This window comes from Aquarana catesbeiana, linkage group LG13 (assembly GCF_042186555.1).
Source record: "Aquarana catesbeiana isolate 2022-GZ linkage group LG13, ASM4218655v1, whole genome shotgun sequence".
Taxonomy (NCBI): Eukaryota; Metazoa; Chordata; class Amphibia; order Anura; family Ranidae; genus Aquarana; species Aquarana catesbeiana.
In genome coordinates, this window is record NC_133336.1 from 213,427,346 (window position 1) to 213,445,298 (window position 17,953).

Genomic DNA, 17,953 nt, shown 5'->3' on the forward strand with positions numbered 1-17,953 from the left:
TAAGGTGCTATATAAAGTAGAACAGCAGAGGGCGATGTTGCTGCATTGAATTGTTTTAGGGTTTATATAATACAGCCAAGAACTTATGTGACAAACAGAGGGTACAACTCTTGCTGCAGCCATTAAAGCTCCCAGTACCTGAAACATGTTAGGATTAGGAAGCCATGTAAAGTGCTGTAATAAGATTGGCTCATAGAGCAGAGCCCTCCCACTGTCAGCCTGATTTCTGGTTCCCAGATTATGGAACAATACTAAATCATAATTTCTTTCGATCCATTTATGGTTCTTGTTTCTGATTGGTTTCTGTGAGTTGATGGCTATTTCCACTCTTTTATATGAAGTCAGAGAAATTGACCAATAAAATCATTCGTAGGAAGCTGACCAGACGTAATGATCTAAACAATATTTTTAGCACAAATACTGCAGATGAGACGAACGTCATATCCAAAAAATGTTACATTTATTAAAAGATTTCACAATTGCTGAATTCAGTAAATATTGCCCCTCCTCCTCCACCCAGGACACTAGTTCTTTAATATCTCCCTTATGGCAATGGCCAAGTAAGCCAAGAAACGCATGAATTCCTTGAAGGTCACCTTCTTATCCTTGTTAACATCCATCTTCCTGATGAATCCCTTCAGGAAATAATCATTCCCATTTCCCTGTAAAGCAGAATTAGGACACATTTTCATTTTAAATGAGATTTCCTGCAGTAGTTGGTGTCTCTGCTCCTCCCACAATGGGGAGATTTCCTGCAGTAGTTTGTGTCTCTGCCCCTCCCACAATGGGGGGATTTCCTGCAGTAGTTTGTGTCTCTGCCCCTCCCACAATGGGGAGATTTCCTGCAGTAGTTTGTGTCTCTGCCCCTCCCACAATGGGGAGGTTTCCTGCAGTAGTTTGTGTCTCTGCCCCTCCCACAATGGGGAGATTCCCTGCAGTAGTTTGTGTCTCTGCCCCTCCCACAATGGTGAGATTTCCTGCAGTAGTTTGTGTCTCTGCCCCTCCCACAATGGGGAGAATCCCTGCAGTAGTTTGTGTCTCTGCCCCTCCCACAATGGGGAGGTTTCCTGCAGAAGTTTGTGTCTCTGCCCCTCCCACAATGGGGAGATTCCCCCCAGTAGTTTGTGTCTCTGCCCCTCCCACAATGGGGAGATTCCCCCCAGTAGTTTGTATCTCTGCTCCTCCCACAATGGGGAGATTTCCTGCAGTAGTTTGTGTCTCTGCCCCTCCCACAATGGGGAGATTTCCTGCAGTAGTTTGTGTCTCTGCCCCTCCCACAATGGGGAGATTTCCTGCAGTAGTTTGTGTCTCTGCCCCTCCCACAATGGGAAGATTTCCCCCAGTAGTTTGTGTCTCTGCCCCTCCCACAATGGGGAGGTTTTTTGTTCAGTGACACTCCCACAGCTTTCAGTTAATGTCTATTCTCCATATTTGAGTCGGTAATCACATGAGACAAATGTAAGGATGGGATTGGCTGCCCTGTGGGGTGTCCCCACCAATAGGTGTCACTTACACAGAGTGCGGGGAATTTTGCTGTGATGAGGTCATACAGCTTGTCGGTGCTCAGCGTGTTCTTCTCTTCACTACTCTTAGAGACATAACTGTCAAATGTCTCCACCAACTGGACCAGAATTTCCTCCACCGTCAGATTACTATCCTGGAGAGAGAAGAAAATGAGAGATCCCAACGAGATCCACCGAGATCACCTCCCCCTCCCACAGTGAGGCCGGGGAGAGAGAGACAGAGGGCGGGGTTACTGGGAGAGGGCAGGATTACTTGGAGAGGGTGGGATTACTTGGAGAGGGTGGGGTTACTGGGAGAGGGCAGGGTTACTGGGAAAGGGCAGGGTTACTTGGAGAGGGTGAAGGTTATTGGGAGAGGGTGGGATTACTGGGAGAGGGTGGGGTTACTGGGAGAAGGCGGGATTACTGGGAGAGGGCGTGATTACTGGGAGAGGGTGGGATTACTGGGAGAGGGTGGGGTTACTCCCAACTATTATCATTATTTACTAATAATTATTATTATCATCATAATAATTGTAAATAATAATGTTACAGATCAGCACAGCAGAGCCCCTCCCCCATTAGAGTTCATATCACTCCCCGATCTCACTACCAGCCGGACTCCTCTTCATCAATTGTCATTTTAGCCCTCCGAGTATCATAAAACACAAAAGCAATGGAGCTTCCTCTGCTCTGCTGGGCCCTGGCACAAAGTCTGGGGAGGTGTCTGGCACACAGTCTGGGGGGGTGTGTGGCACAAAGTCTGGGGGGGTGTCTAGCACAAAGTCTGGGGGGGTGTCAGGCACAAAGTCTGGGGGGTGTCGGGCGCAAAGTCTGGGGGGTGTCAGACGCAAAGTTTGGGGGGTGTCTGGCACAAAGATTGGGGGGGTCAGGCACAAAGTCTGGGGGGGTGTCTGGTACAAAGTCTGGGGGGTGTCTGGTACAAAGTCTGGGGGAGTGTCAAGCACAAAGTCTGGGGGTGTCTGGTACAAAGTCTGGGAGGTGTCAGGCACAAAGTCTGGGGGGTGTCAGGCACAAAGTCTGGGGTGGTGTCTGGCACAAAGTTTTGGGGGGTATCTGGCACAAAGTCTGGGGGGCGTCTGGCACAAAGTCTGGGGGGTGTTGGGCACAAAGTCTGGGGGGGTTTCTGGCACAAAGTCTGGGGTAGTGTCTGGTACAAAGTCTGGGAGCTGTCTGGCACAAAGTCTGGGGGGTGTCAGGCACAAAGTCTGGGGGGTGTCTGGTACAAAGTCTGGGGGGGTGTCAGGCACAAAGTCTGGGGGGTGTCTGGTACAAAGTCTGGGGGGTGTCAGACACAAAGTCTGGGGGGGTCAGACACAAAGTCTGGGGGGTGTCAGATGCAAAGTCTGGGAAGGTGTCAAGCACAAAATCTGGGGGGTGTCAGGCACAAAGTCTGGGGGGGTGTCAGGCACAAAGTCTGGGGAGTGTCTGGTACAAAGTCTGGGGGTGTCAGACACAAAGTCTGGGGGGTCAGACACAAAGTCTGGGAAGGTGTCAAGCAAAAAGTCTGGGGGGTGTCAGGCACAAAGTCTGGGGGGTGTCAGGCACAAAGTCTGGGGGGTGTCAGACGCAAAGTCTGGGAAGTTGTCAAGCACAAAGTCTTGGGGGGTGTCTGGTAAAAAGTCTGGGGGGGTGTCTGGCACAAAGTCTGGGGGGGTGTCAGGCACAAAGTCTGGGGGGTGTCAGACGCAAAGTCTGGGAAGTTGTCAAGCACAAAGTCTGGGGGGGGTCTGGTACAAAGTCTGGGGGGTGTCTGGCACAAAGTCTGGGGGGTGTCTAGTACAAAGTCTGGGGGGTGTCAGGCACAAAGTCTGGGGGGTGTCTAGTACAAAGTCTGGGGGGTGTCAGGCACAAAGTCTGGGGGGTGTCTAGTACAAAGTCTGGGGGGTGTCAGGCACAAAGTCTGGGGGGTGTCTAGTACAAAGTCTGGGGGGTGTCAGGCACAAAGTCTGGGGGGTGTCTAGTACAAAGTCTGGGGGGGTGTCTAGCACAAAGTCTGGGGGGGTGTCAGGCACAAAGTCTGGGGGGTGTCGGGCGCAAAGTCTGGGGGGTGTCAGACGCAAAGTTTGGGGGGTGTCTGGCACAAAGATTGGGGGGGTCAGGCACAAAGTCTGGGGGGTGTCTGGCACAAAGTCTGGGGGGGTGTCTAGTACAAAGTCTGGGGGGTGTCAGGCACAAAGTCTGGGGGGTGTCTGGTACAAAGTCTGGGGGATGTCAGGCACAAAGTCTGGGGGGTGTCTAGTACAAAGTCTGGGGGCGTGTCGGGCACAAAGTCTGGGGGGGTGTCAGGCACAAAGTCTGGGGGTGTCTGGTACAAAGTCTGGGGGGTGTCAGGCACAAAGTCTGGGGTGGTGTCTGGTACAAAGTCTGGGGGTGTCAGGCACAAAGTCTGGGGGTTGTCTGGTACAAAGTCTGGGGGTTGTCAGACGCAAAGTCTGGGAAGGTGTCAAGCACAAAGTCTGGAGGGTGTCTGGCACAAAGTCTGGGGGGTGTCTGGTACAAAGTCTGGGGGGTGTCAGATGCAAAGTCTGGGAAGGTGTCAAGCACAAAGTCTGGGGGGGTCTGGTACAAAGTCTGGGGGTGTCGTGCACAAAGTCTGGGGGGTCGGACACAAAGTCTGGGGGGTGTCTGGCACAAAGTCTGGGGGGGTGTCAGGCACAAAGTCTGGGGGGTGTCTAGTACAAAGTCTGGGGGGTGTCAGGCACAAAGTCTGGGGGGTGTCTAGTACAAAGTCTGGGGGGTGTCAGGCACAAAGTCTGGGGAGGTGTCTGGTACAGAGTCTGGGGGGGTGTCTAGTACAAAGTCTTGGGGGGTGTCTGGTAAAAAGTCTGGGGGGGTGTCTGGCAAAAAGTCTGGGGGGGTGTCAGGCACAAAGTCTGGGGGGTGTCAGACGCAAAGTCTGGGAAGTTGTCAAGCACAAAGTCTGGGGGGGTCTGGTACAAAGTCTGGGGGTGTCTGGCACAAAGTCTGGGGGGTGTCTAGTACAAAGTCTGGGGGGTGTCAGGCACAAAGTCTGGGGGGTGTCTAGTACAAAGTCTGGGGGCATGTCAGGCACAAAGTCTGGGGGGTGTCTGGTACAAAGTCTGGGGGATGTCAGGCACAAAGTCTGGGGGGTGTCTAGTACAAAGTCTGGGGGCATGTCGGGCACAAAGTCTGGGGTGTCTGGTACAAAGTCTGGGGGGTGTCTGGTACAAAGTCTGGGGGGGTGTCTGGTACAAAGTCTGGGGGGTGTCAGGCAAAAAGTCTGGGGGTTGTCTGGTACAAAGTCTGGGGGTTGTCAGATGCAAAGTCTGGGAAGGTGTCAAGCACAAAGTCTGGAGGGTGTCTGGCACAAAGTCTGGGGGGTGTCTGGTACAAAGTCTGGGGGGTGTCTGGCACAAAGTCTGGGGGGGTCTGGTACAAAGTCTGGGGGTGTCGTGCACAAAGTCTGGGGGGTCGGACACAAAGTCTGGGGGGTGTCTGGCACAAAGTCTGGGGGGGTGTCTAGTACAAAGTCTGGGGGGGTGTCAGGCACAAAGTCTGGGGGGTGTCTAGTACAAAGTCTGGGGGGGTGTCAGGCACAAAGTCTGGGGAGGTGTCTGGTACAGAGTCTGGGGGGGTGTCTAGTACAAAGTCTTGGGGGGTGTCTGGTAAAAAGTCTGGGGGGGTGTCTGGCAAAAAGTCTGGGGGGTGTCAGGCACAAAGTCTGGGGGGTGTCAGACGCAAAGTCTGGTAAGTTGTCAAGCACAAAGTCTGGGGGGGTCTGGTACAAAGTCTGGGGGGTGTCTGGCACAAAGTCTGGGGGGTGTCTAGTACAAAGTCTGGGGGGTGTCAGGCACAAAGTCTGGGGGGTGTCTAGTACAAAGTCTGGGGGCGTGTCGGGCACAAAGTCTGGGGGTGTCTGGTACAAAGTCTGGGGGGTGTCTGGTACAAAGTCTGGGGGGGTGTCGGGCACAAAGTCTGGGGGTGTCTGGTACAAAGTCTGGGGGGTGTCAGGCACAAAGTCTGGGGGGTGTCTGGTACAAAGTCTGGGGGATGTCAAGCACAAAGTCTGGGGGGTGTCTAGTACAAAGTCTGGGGGCGTGTCGGGCACAAAGTCTGGGGGTGTCTGGTACAAAGTCTGGGGGGTGTCTGGTACAAAGTCTGGGGGGGTGTCTGGTACAAAGTCTGGGGGGTGTCAGGCACAAAGTCTGGGGGGTGTCTGGTACAAAGTCTGGGGGGTGTCGGGCACAAAGTCTGGGGGGGTGTCAGGCACAAAGTCTGGGGGGTGTCAGACGCAAAGTCTGGGAAGGTGTCAAGCACAAAGTCTGGGGGGGTCTGGTACAAAGTCTGGGGGTATCGGGCACAAAGTCTGGGGGGGTGTCTTGGAGAAAGTCTGGGGGGTCAGGCACAAAGTCTGGGGAGGTGTTTGGTACAGAGTCTGGGGGGGTCTAGTACAAAGTCTGGGGGGGTGTCTAGTACAAAGTCTGGGGGGGTGTCTGGCACAAAGTCTGGGGGGTGTCTGGTACAAAGTCTGGGGGGTGTCGGGCACAAAGTCTGGGGGGTGTCTGGTACAAAGTCTGGTGGGTGTCAGGCACAAAGTCTGGGGGGGTGTCAGGCACAAAGTCTGGGGGGTGTCTGGTACAAAGTCTGGGGGGTGTCGGGCACAAAGTCTGGGGGGGGTCTGGTACAAAGTCTGGGGGGGTGTCAGGCACAAAGTCTGGAGGGGTGTCTGGCACAAAGTCTGGGGGGTGTCTGGTACAAAGTCTGGGGGTTGTCAGACGCAAAGTCTGGGAAGGTGTCAAGCACAAAGTCTGGAGGGTGTCTGGTACAAAGTCTGGGGGGTGTCGGGCACAAACTCTGGGGGTGTCAGGCACAAAGTCTGGGGGGTGTCAGGCACAAAGTCTGGGGGGTGTCAGACGCAAAGTCTGGGAAGGTGTCAAGCACAAAGTCTGGGGGGGTCTGGTACAAAGTCTGGGGGTGTCGTGCACAAAGTCTGGGGGGTCGGACACAAAGTCTGGGGGGTGTCTGGCACAAAGTCTGGGGGGGTGTCTAGTACAAAGTCTGGGGGGGTGTCAGGCACAAAGTCTGGGGGGTGTCTAGTACAAAGTCTGGGGAGGTGTCTGGTACAAAGTCTGGGGGGGGTGTCAGGCACAAAGTCTGGGGAGGTGTCTGTTACAGAGTCTGGGGGGGTGTCTAGTACAAAGTCTTGGGGGGTGTCTGGTAAAAAGTCTGGGGGGGTGTCTGGCAAAAAGTCTGGGGGGGTGTCAGGCACAAAGTCTGGGGGGTGTCAGACGCAAAGTCTGGGAAGTTGTCAAGCACAAAGTCTGGGGGGGTCTGGTACAAAGTCTGGGGGGTGTCTGGCACAAAGTCTGGGGGGTGTCTAGTACAAAGTCTGGGGGGTGTCAGGCACAAAGTCTGGGGGGGTGTCTGGTACAAAGTCTGGGGGATGTCAGGCACAAAGTCTGGGGGGTGTCTAGTACAAAGTCTGGGGGCGTGTCGGGCACAAAGTCTGGGGGTGTCTGGTACAAAGTCTGGGGGGTGTCTGGTACAAAGTCTGGGGGGGTGTCTGGTACAAAGTCTGGGGGGTGTCGGGCACAAAGTCTGGGGGGGTGTCAGGCACAAAGTCTGGGGGGTGTCTGGTACAAAGTCTGGGGGGGTGTCAAGCACAAAGTCTGGGGGGGTCTGGTACAAAGTCTGGGGGTATCGGGCACAAAGTCTGGGGGGGTGTCTTGGAGAAAGTCTGGGGGGGTCAGGCACAAAGTCTGGGGAGGTGTTTGGTACAGAGTCTGGGGGGGTCTAGTACAAAGTCTGGGGGGGTGTCTAGTACAAAGTCTGGGGGGGTGTCTGGCACAAAGTCTGGGGGGTGTCTGGTACAAAGTCTGGGGGGTGTCGGGCACAAAGTCTGGGGGGTGTCTGGTACAAAGTCTGGTGGGTATCAGGCACAAAGTCTGGGGGGGTGTCAGGCACAAAGTCTGGGGGGTGTCTGGTACAAAGTCTGGGGGGTGTCGGGCACAAAGTCTGGGGGGTCAGACACATAGTCTGGGGGGTGTCAGGCACAAAGTCTGGAGGGGTGTCTGGCACAAAGTCTGGGGGGTGTCTGGTACAAAGTCTGGGGGTGTCAGGCACAAAGTCTGGGGGGTGTCTGGTACAAAGTCTGGGGGTGTCAGGCACAAACTCTGGGGGTGTCAGGCACAAAGTCTGGGGGTGTCAGGCACAAAGTCTGGGGGGTGTCAGACGCAAAGTCTGGGAAGGTGTCAAGCACAAAGTCTGGGGGGTCTGGTACAAAGTCTGGGGGTGTCGGGCACAAAGTCTGGGGGGGTCGGACACAAAGTCTGGGGGGTGTCTGGTACAAAGTCTGGGGGGTGTCTGGCACAAAGTCTGGGGGGGTGTCAGGCACAAAGTCTGGGGAGTGTCTGGCACAAAGTCTGGGGGGTGTTGGGCACAAAGTCTGGGGGGTCAGACACAAAGTCTGGGGAGTGTCTGGCACAAAGTCTGGGGGGTGTTGGGCACAAAGTCTGGGGGGTCAGACACAAAGTCTCGGGGGTGTCAGGCACAAAGTCTGGGGGGTGTCAGGCACAAAGTATGGGGGATGTCAGGCACAAAATCTGAGGGGTGTCAGGCACAAAGTCTGGGGGGTGTCAGGCACAAAGTCTGGGGGGTGTCTGGTACAAAGTCTGGGGGGTGTCGGGCACAAAGTCTGGGGGGTGTCTGGTACAAAGTCTGGGGGGTGTCAGGCACAAAGTCTGGGGGGGTGTCTGGCACAAAGTCTGGAGAGGTGAGGCACAAAGTCTGGGGGGTGTCAGGCACAAAGTCTGGGGGGTGTCTGGTACAAAGTCTGGGGGGTGTCGGGCACAAAGTCTGGGGGGTGTCTGGTACAAAGTCTGGGGGGTGTCAGGCACAAAGTCTGGGGGGGTGTCTGGCACAAAGTCTGGAGAGGTGAGGCACAAAGTCTGGGGGGTGTCAGGCACAAAGTCTGGGGGGGTGTCTGGCACAAAGTCTGGGGGGTGTGAGGCACAAAGTCTGGGGAGGTGTCAGGCACAAAGTCTGGGGGGTGTCTGGCACAAAGTCTGGGGGGTGTCTGGCACAAAGTCTGGGGGGTGTCAGGCACAAAGTCTGGGGGGGTCTGGTACAAAGTCTGGGGGTGTCGGGCACAAAGTCTGGGGGGTGTCTGGCACAAAGTCTGGGGGGGGTCTTGTACAAAGTCTGGGGGGTGTCTGGCACAAAGTCTGGGGGGGTGTCAGGCACAAAGTCTGGGGGGTGTCTGGAACAAAGTCTGGGGGGTGTCAGGCACAAAGTCTGGGGGCTGTCAGGCACAAAGTCTGGGGGGGTGTCGGGCATCAGGTTCGCCCATCAGCTGTTCTCTGTGCCAAATAAAATGTAATGAATATCTTATTGGTTGTTTTTAGTGACTTTGGCTCCGCCTTGTTTCTCTGCTGTCTCTAGGTGGGCGTGTCTCTCCGGTTGCTCCGCCTCCTCTGCAGCAGCCGGGGGGGCGGCTAACATTTTCCTAATTGTGTCCAGCCAGTCTTGTGATTTACACTGCGTGCTGCGTAGCTGAAGGGGGGAGGGAGGGACACCACTATCTGCAGCTCTGAGCCTCCCTGTGAGATTTGGATTCCTGTAACACTCCCCATTGCCCATCGCACTGCCCCCAGCACCTGAAACATGTTAGCTTGTCAGCATTATGCATTGATGTCTGTAGATTTCAATTTCACTATTTACTGCAGACTCGGATCCTTCTGTGAGATCTTCACCCGATCGTCTGGAATGGTTTGTCTCGTTCGACAGACAATAAACAACAATATTTGTTCAGCCAATCACAGGTCACTGAGATCAGACTAGCATACGATGAGCTCTGATTGGCTGCCTGAGCTGCATTCCTACTAAATAAAGATTTCAATATTCAAAGCTCTCCGGTGGATGTGTCGGTGTTCTGTACATAGCGGAAGGGACGCCGACCCCCAATTATTATCTCATGTCTCTATTGTGTGTATTATAGGACCCCGCGGGGGTGGGGAGGGGGAGGGGATAACATGAGTGGAGGGCGGAGATCCCTATACATGGATTTTGTTACATCTTTAATCTGCATCTGTGCAAAATTGTATTATTGTTTTATTATCAATATTTGTATTATTATTAATATTGTAATATTATTTATTATTATTGTGTTGTTGTTGTTTATTTTATTATGTTGTAATATTAATAGCATTATTATCAATATTATGTTTAATATTATATAATTATTATTATCATTATTATTGTTTTTATTTATATTATTATTATCAATATTTCTATTTTGTAGTTTTTTTTATTATTATTGTATTATCGTTGCTATTATATTTTTGTATTATATTATATAATTGTTTTTTTTATTTTTTTTATTAATGTCAATATTTGTATTAGCAATATTGTATTCTTTAATTATTGTATTATCTTTGTTGCTATAGTATTAAGTTTTAATATTAATAGCATTATTATCAAAATGTTTAATATTATATCATTGTTATTAGTGTCTTTATTGTTATCAATATTTTAATGAATTTTTTAGTATATTTATTATTGTATTATCGTTGTTATTATTATTTTTTCTATGATAAAATTGTTGTTTTTATCATTATCAATATTTTTATTAGTAACATTGTATTTTATTTTATTATTGTATTATCATTGCTGTATATTTATTATGTTGTAATATTAATTTCATTGTCAATATTTTTATTATTACATAATTAATATTATCATTTTTGTTATTATCAATATTTTAATTAATTTTGTAGTATTTCCTATTATTGTATTGTTGTAATTATTATTTTTAATATTATATAATTGTTTTTATTATCATTATTATCAATATTTTTATTAGTATTTTTTATTATCGTTGTACTATTTTATTATGATGTAATATTATCATTATTATCAATATTTTTGATATTATATAATTGTTGTTTTTATTATCCATAGTTTTATTATTGTATTATCGTTGTTATTATTATATTATGTTGTAATATTATCATTATTATCAATATTATTTTTAATATTATATAATTGTTGTTGTGGGTTTGTTTGTTTTTTTAATTTATCAATATTTTTTATTAATATATATTTTTTTTCATTATATTATTGTTATCTTATTATTTTATTATGTTTTAATAATATTGATATTATATAATATTATTGTTATTATCATTATTTTTATTATTAATATTGTAGTTTTTTATTATTATTATTGTATTGTCCTTGTTAATAAAATAATTTATTATTACCGTATATTTATCGGCGTATAACACGCACCCCAAGCTTAGGAGGGGATTTTAAGGAAAAAAACTTTTAGGAGTGACGTTTAAGGAAGAAAAACTTACATTAAAATGCCCATCAATGCAGCGTTATCAGTGTCCAGTGCAGCCTTTTCAGTGCAGCCTTGTCAGTGCAGCCTTGTCAGTGCAGTCTTGTCAGTGCAGCCTTGTCAGTGCAGCCTTGTCAGTGCAGCCTTGTCAGTGCAGCCTTGCCCCAGTGCTCGCCGCGATCCCTGCCGACATACACAGCCATGTGTAAATTCAAATATGGCGCTGAGACTGCAGTGACTAGGCGGAGCGGAGATACACATACCCGAGGGTCCTCGACTTTTTTCTGCGCCGCTCAAGTCACGCCCAGTCCCGCCCTATGATGGACATAACACAGGTCCAATGGCGGGACTGGGCGGGACTGTGAGCGGCACCGAGAAAAGCCGAGGACTCTCGGGTATGTGTATCTCCGCTCCGCCTAGTCACTGCAGTCTCGGCGCCATATTTGAATTTACATATGGCTGTGTATATCGGCGGCGATCGCGACCCGAACAAAAAGTGACGGGGATCGGCCTGTAACACGCACCCACGATTTCCCCCTGATTTTCAGGGGAAAAAAGTGTGTGTTATATGCCGATAAATACGGTATGTTGTAATATTAATATCATTATCAATATTATGTTAAATATTTTATTGTTTTTATTTTTCTATTTGCTCAGCTGGCTGCATACAAGAAATCTGTGTCTACAAGGTGTAATAATCATGGCATCATAAATGTAAATTATGTGTACCCCGACACACCCGGGAGGTAAAATAGATCCTCCGGGGCAGAAATGGAGAACGGGGATTGGCTACAGAGGTGGGCGATATTTGCCGATCTCACCACTACCGACAGATGGCACGCATAGGGTTAACCCTTCATTCTATTCTATCAATCGGCAGACAAGTTAACACGAAGGGGTGATCAATCGCTTGGATCAAAAATATCTGTCTGATGGTCTTTGTTCCTCTATGACAATCAGCGCCCTGCCCCTCCTCCACTCTGCACAGGCATAATCATGGACACACGGTCGTGCCAATCGCTCATGTTCATGCCGGCTGGGTTTTCCTGGCCACCTCCTAGTCCGGGTGACCTGCACAGGTGGGCAAATGGGTGTCAGTTGTCTCAGACAAAGGACAGGGGGCTGCTGAGAGAACAGAAAATAAGGAGACTTCTCAAGACTTTGGAGACTTCCTGGTCACAGGTGTGAGATGACCTATTGAAGATGGATCTGAGGAAGGAGACGCCTTCTTCCAAAATGGCGACCGTTCCTATTTTCACCATCTCTTAGCGGCACCTCCCCTCCAACTATCTGAGACAGCTGACCCCCATTTTGCTCACTGGTGCAAGTGACCCTTGCCTATCGAGAATGTAACCTGGAACATCGAATGACCCCACCAGAGGAATCCCATAGGGAGAGCCCCATGCCAAGCTGGCCATGAATGTTGGCACTGCTACCACCCCCCACACAAAGCAGACAGAGATCAGCGGAGTCTCACTATGTTTTCAATGTCGTCAGTCTACGGAGACAGAGGGTAGAATTCAGCCGCTGTGGTACCTGTTATAATTTGATGCCCAATATATACCCAGACAGGACAGTGCCACACCCAGGGGAGCCACCTGATAAGAGATGAGCCAAGGATTTGGGGTGGAGGTATCGCCCTTCCTCCTCGTCCTCTCCTCATTGGCTCCCCTCTCCTCACAAACTCTCCAAAATGTTGGTAAAACTTTTAGTAAAACTATTCAGGTTGTGGTCCCTTAGGGGAAGAAGTTGAGGGTAGTGTTGAGTACTCAGGGGTTCTCATCCATGCAGGGTTGGAGGTTCTGGGGTAGTCCAGGTGGAAAGGAGAGGACTGGTTTTCAGTTGGCATCTGGCTGAGAGAGATTGAGCCGGGTGAGCTTAGGACTGAGCCATGGTTGGTGGGCTGTGAAAAAAACCTCCTTGGAATCCCTGAAGCCAACGGGGAAACCCCAAAACCCCAGGAGGGGCCAGTATGGTGACGGTGAACCTTTGACTTGTTCTGCCATTTTGAAGCAGGGTTATGGACTATCTCGTGTTTTGTGTTTGTTGAAGATTGTAGTGATATAGTATAGTGGGGAGATAATTAATTAGTAGTTATTATAATGATGATGTAAGTAATCTTTCCGCAGCAACCCAATTCTTCCAGAGAGATGAACTTTATTGACTTCCAACACAGAACAAAGTCTTGCAACAGATGACAAAATCCAACAGTAAATATGACAACGTTAGTAAATATCGGAGCCTTCAGAGTCCCATGTTTCCTAGACCTGTGCCTTCATAATCACAGACCCCCAGTGAATAGACTGAACGCCATGTTATATTCACTATACACTGAATGGATGAGCAATTTGATTGGCCGTTTCCATTTAGGCCTTTGATCTGCTTCTGTCTTTCAGAGTGACAGACAATGACCCCTCGCCGTAAACAGCTGTCCTCATAAACTGCCCTCATTTGTATTCTTGTATATTAACATCAACCAGTATTTGTGTAATTAGATTAACAGATACCAATGTGGCCTGCCTAGAATGGACTTGTCCTAGAATGTCTACATATAACACCATATATAAAATACATACATATATATATATATATAACACCATATATAAAATACATATATATATATATATATAACACCATATATAAAATACATATATATATATACATATAACACCATATATAAAATACATATATATATATACATATAACACCATATATAAAATACATATATATACATATAACACCATATATAAAATACATATATATATACATATAACACCATATATAAAATACATACACATATATATACTGTATATACCTGAATATAAGCCGAGGCACCTCATTTTACCACAAAAAACTGGGAGAACTTATTGACCCGAGTATAAGACGAGGGTGAGAAGTGCGCAGCTACTGTAAGTGGAAAAGAGGGTCAACAATGCCCATTTGCAGCATCACTGTGCCCATTTGCAGCCATAGGTCCCCCGAACTTCATACTCGGTAGTTAAGGGTTCCTAGATGCCCCCCTAGCTGCAGACAAAATTTGGGGTCTCTGGACCCAAAGGGTCCCAAAAAGACATAGCTGCAGATGGACACAGTTGACTGAATTTGGGGGCCCCGTATTTCGGGGCCACTTGGTGTTAGGAACCCCAAATTTGGAATGCAAACCCAGTGGAACTAGCACTACAACATATCTAAAGCTGGGGTTCCTAGCACCAAGTGATCCCAAGATACGGGGCACCAAATTTGGTTTGGAAAATATCAAGCACTTTTCAGCAGCAGAGAATGACATTTTCCGAACCAAATTTGGAGCCCCGTATCTCGGGCCACTTGGTGCTAGGAACCCCAGCTTTGGATATGTTGTAGTGCTAGTTTCACTGGGTTTGCACACCAAATTGTGGGTTCCTAGTACCAAGTATACGGGATACGGGGCCCCAAAGTCAGTTCGGAAAATGTCATTCTCTGCTGCAGAAAAGTGCTTGACTCGAGTATAAGCCGAGGGGGGAATTTTCAGCACAAAAAAATGTGCTGAAAAATTTGGCTTATACTCGAGTATATATGTTATATATAGAGAGATATATATAGATATATATATCTATATAGACAGGGCTTTTTTTCTCAAACAATAGGTGCTGGAACTCAACCACGACCCCCCAAAACCCCTCCACCCCACTCACACCCTCCAAATCACATCAAATAGTGGGTGTGGTCAGTCAAATTTCACAGTAGGAGGGTCCTACTCCTAAAGGGGCATTAAATATCAGGATTGCATTACATACAGAGTGCAGAGTTCAGGGAGGTTACACACAGAGTGCAGAGCTGTCACTTGTAAATACAGAAACCGGACTTCTGTGTTTACAAGTGATTGTGGTCAGCAGCCCCCCCCTAAGGGTCTGAGCCAGAGGTGGTGGAACTGAGTTCCACCAAGTTCCCCCTGAAAAAAAGCCCTGTATATATAGATATACATACATATATCTATATATATACATATACAAAACACACTCCATATATCCCCACTTGGATCGGTTCAAATCAGAATTGATTCACAACCAAACTGCTCAGACATCCCTGGCTCTTAAGATTGAAGCCATCTCTATGCTTTCCTTATTTTACTGGATTGTTCTTAGTTTTCTTCTACCACAACAATATAAACCAAACAAAAAAACATATTAATATAAATTGAATAAACACAAAAATCATGGACAGAGTTCTCAATAGCGGGTGAGTAAAAGTGTTATTGGGTCTCCACCAAGGCTCCTGACATTCTTTAGCAATTTTATTAGAAAAACTATATTATTAGAAAATGTATATGTATTTTATATATGGTGTTATATGTATATATATATGTATTTTATATATGGTGTTATATGTATATATATATATGTATTTTATATATGGTGTTATATGTATATATATATATATGTATTTTATATATGGTGTTATATGTATATATATATGTATTTTATATATGGTGTTATATGTATATATATATATATTTTATATATGGTGTTATATGTATATATATGTATTTTATATATGGTGTTATATGTAGACATTCTAGGACAAGTCCATTCTAGGCAGGCCACATTGGTATCTGTTAATCTAATTACACAAATACTGGTTGATGTTAATATACAAGAATACAAATGAGGGCAGTTTATGAGGACAGCTGTTTACGGCGAGGGGTCATTGTCTGTCACTCTGAAAGACAGAAGCAGATCAAAGGACTAAATGGAAATGGCCAATCAAATTGCTCATCCATTCAGTGTATAGTGAATATAACATGGCGTTCAGTCTATTCACTGGGGTCTGTGATTATGAAGGCACAGGTCTAGGAAACATGGGACTCTGAAGGCTCGGATATTTACTAACGTTGTCATATTTACTCTGTTGGATTTTGTCATCTGTTGCAAGACTTTGTTCTGTGTTGGAAGTCAATAAAGTTCATCTAATAAACAAAGGGCAAACTAAACGTAATTTTGGATGCAAGCTGGACACTAAAGGATTCACCAACCTGAATATCACATAATAGACAAATACAAGTGCAGCACAAAAAGAAAAAGAAAATGAAAAGTCCATATAATAAAACATGTATTCAATTCCTCTTGTCACGGGCAGGCTGATCCCTTTTCATAATGCATCAGATGTCATATGCTTAATCATAAAGGCGCGCTTACCGGAAAAGGTGGACCCCTTAATTACAGGGGGTCAAACAGGCCTGGGTAAATAAATGGTGAACAGCTATGCTGGATCTCATCTGCAATGGTCAGTCCTCAGTTGTCCTGGGATGGGTCCATAACTGTCTTTGCAGAGAAATGATCCACGAAGGCTTGAAGATTCTTCGATCGATAGCTTTCTCAGGTTTGGCTTCCTAAGAGCTCTTGGCCTGGGACTTAGGAAGCCAAACCTGAGAGAGCTATCGATGTGGAGATTTTTTTCTGAGAGAAAGAAAAAAGGCACCTCAGATGGAAGAATCTTCAAGCCTTTGCGGATCATTTCTCTGCAAAGACAGTTATGGACCCATCCCAGGACAACTGAGGACTGACCATTGCAGATGAGATCCAGCGTAGCTGTTCACCATTTATTTACCCAGGCCTGTTTGACCCCCTGTAATTAAGGGGTCCACCTTTTCCGGTAAGTGCGCCTTTATAAAGGGATCAGCCTGCCCGTGACAAGAGGAATTGAATACATGTTTTATTATATGGACTTTTCATTTTCTTTTTCTTTTTGTGCTGCACTTGTATTTGTCTATTAAATAAAGTTCATCTCTCTGGAAGAATTGGGTTGCTGCGGAAAGATTACTTACATCATCATTATAATAACTACTAATGAATTATCTACCCACTATACTATATCACTACAATGAGGCGAGGTAGATACTCCCCCTGTATAATGAGGAAAGGTAGGTACTCCCCCTGTATAATGAGGAAAGGTAGGTACTCCCCCTGTATAATGAGGAAAGGTAGGTACTCCCCCTGGTAATGAGGAAAGGTAGGTACTCACCCTGTATAATGAGGAAAGGTAGGTACTCACCTTGGTGCTGTAGGCAGAGAAGAGACTCAGAAAGATCAGAAGACAGAACATTTTGTTGGTGGGTTTGAGGATTGCAGTCTGAGGATGGGGAGAAGAGAACACAATGATGATGGGTGAGGACGGGTAATATAAACTCTCTATAGGTAATATAACTTACCATGGTGATCGATGTGACGGCACACACTATGCTGGGTACAGGTGTGAGGAGACTTTTATATGAACTGAAATCTGGTCAGACCCTCCTCTCCCCACCCCCTTTATGTGTATTATATTCCTTGTGTGGACACACCCAGCTCTGTACTGATACCTCTATACATGTGATCCACACTCCAATGACTTGTCCTGTGACTTGGGACTGCAAAGTCACATGACAAGTCGTTCCCCATGATTTTCAATGACAACCATTCATATTAGTATGACTTCAAGTCGTGCCGATTTCAAAGTAGTCCGTGCACTACTTTGGTCAGACTTTGATGCGAGTTACACAGGCATTCCCTAAAATTGTGGCAAAGTTGCGTGACTTTGGAGTCGCGGTAGTGTGAAAGGGGCCTAACTAGCTTTCTAAAACATTCTTCTCACCACTGAGCCCAGCTCTATCTCCACGGGAAGGAACCTTTTATAGTGTGGGGTGAGACTATGAGCACTGAGACATAATTGGACAAAGTCATAACTTTGCCCAATCAAAGCTCTCACAGTGCTCCTTGCCCTGACTGGGCAAAGCCTTGCACCTGACCGCTGATCAGGGGAATTGCTTCAGCCAATCAGAGCTGTTAAAAATGCACTGTGCAATATTGCATTGCATTGGAACATGCAAACACCCAAAAGGGCGATGTTTGGGGCTGAACTGATGCTTGGCCCGAACAACTCATCTAAACACCATGGTCTACAGAACAAGCAGGAGAATAAGAGAGCTTGGTTTGGGTCGATTGACTTCCAGTTGGCTTGTGTTCCAGTGTTGGTGTTTTTTTCTTTTGCCGGCAGTAAGGATGAGCCGAACACCCCCCCCGGTTCGGTTTGCACCAGAACTTGCGAACAGACCAAAACTTTGCACGAACGTTAGAACCCCATTGAAGTCTATGGGACTCGAATGTTTGAAATC

General features: G+C 47.2%; 1 protein-coding gene across 1 annotated transcript; it reads right to left on the reverse strand.

Annotated features, from left to right (window-relative positions):
• Positions 1 to 502: 502 nt before the first annotated feature.
• Positions 503 to 17,092, reverse strand: LOC141116356 (protein S100-A6-like). Its single transcript, XM_073608588.1, has 4 exons — positions 17,012 to 17,092; positions 16,855 to 16,932; positions 1,514 to 1,657; positions 503 to 662 (listed from the first exon to the last, which is right to left on the reverse strand). The coding sequence occupies exons 1-4, from the start codon at positions 17,012 to 17,014 to the stop codon at positions 525 to 527; spliced, it is 363 nt and encodes a 120-aa protein (XP_073464689.1). The 5' UTR covers positions 17,015 to 17,092; the 3' UTR covers positions 503 to 524.
• Positions 17,093 to 17,953: the final 861 nt, after the last annotated feature.

Bases quoted from the DNA above. Each gene is read 5' to 3' on its own strand.
- LOC141116356 (XM_073608588.1), bottom strand. The intron at 1,658-16,854 runs GTGAGTACCTAC...TTCTCTCTCCAG, and splicing joins TCTCTGCCTACAGCACCAAG to GATAGTAATCTGACGGTGGA. The intron at 663-1,513 runs GTAAGTGACACC...TCTGCTTTACAG, and splicing joins CAAAATTCCCCGCACTCTGT to GGAAATGGGAATGATTATTT.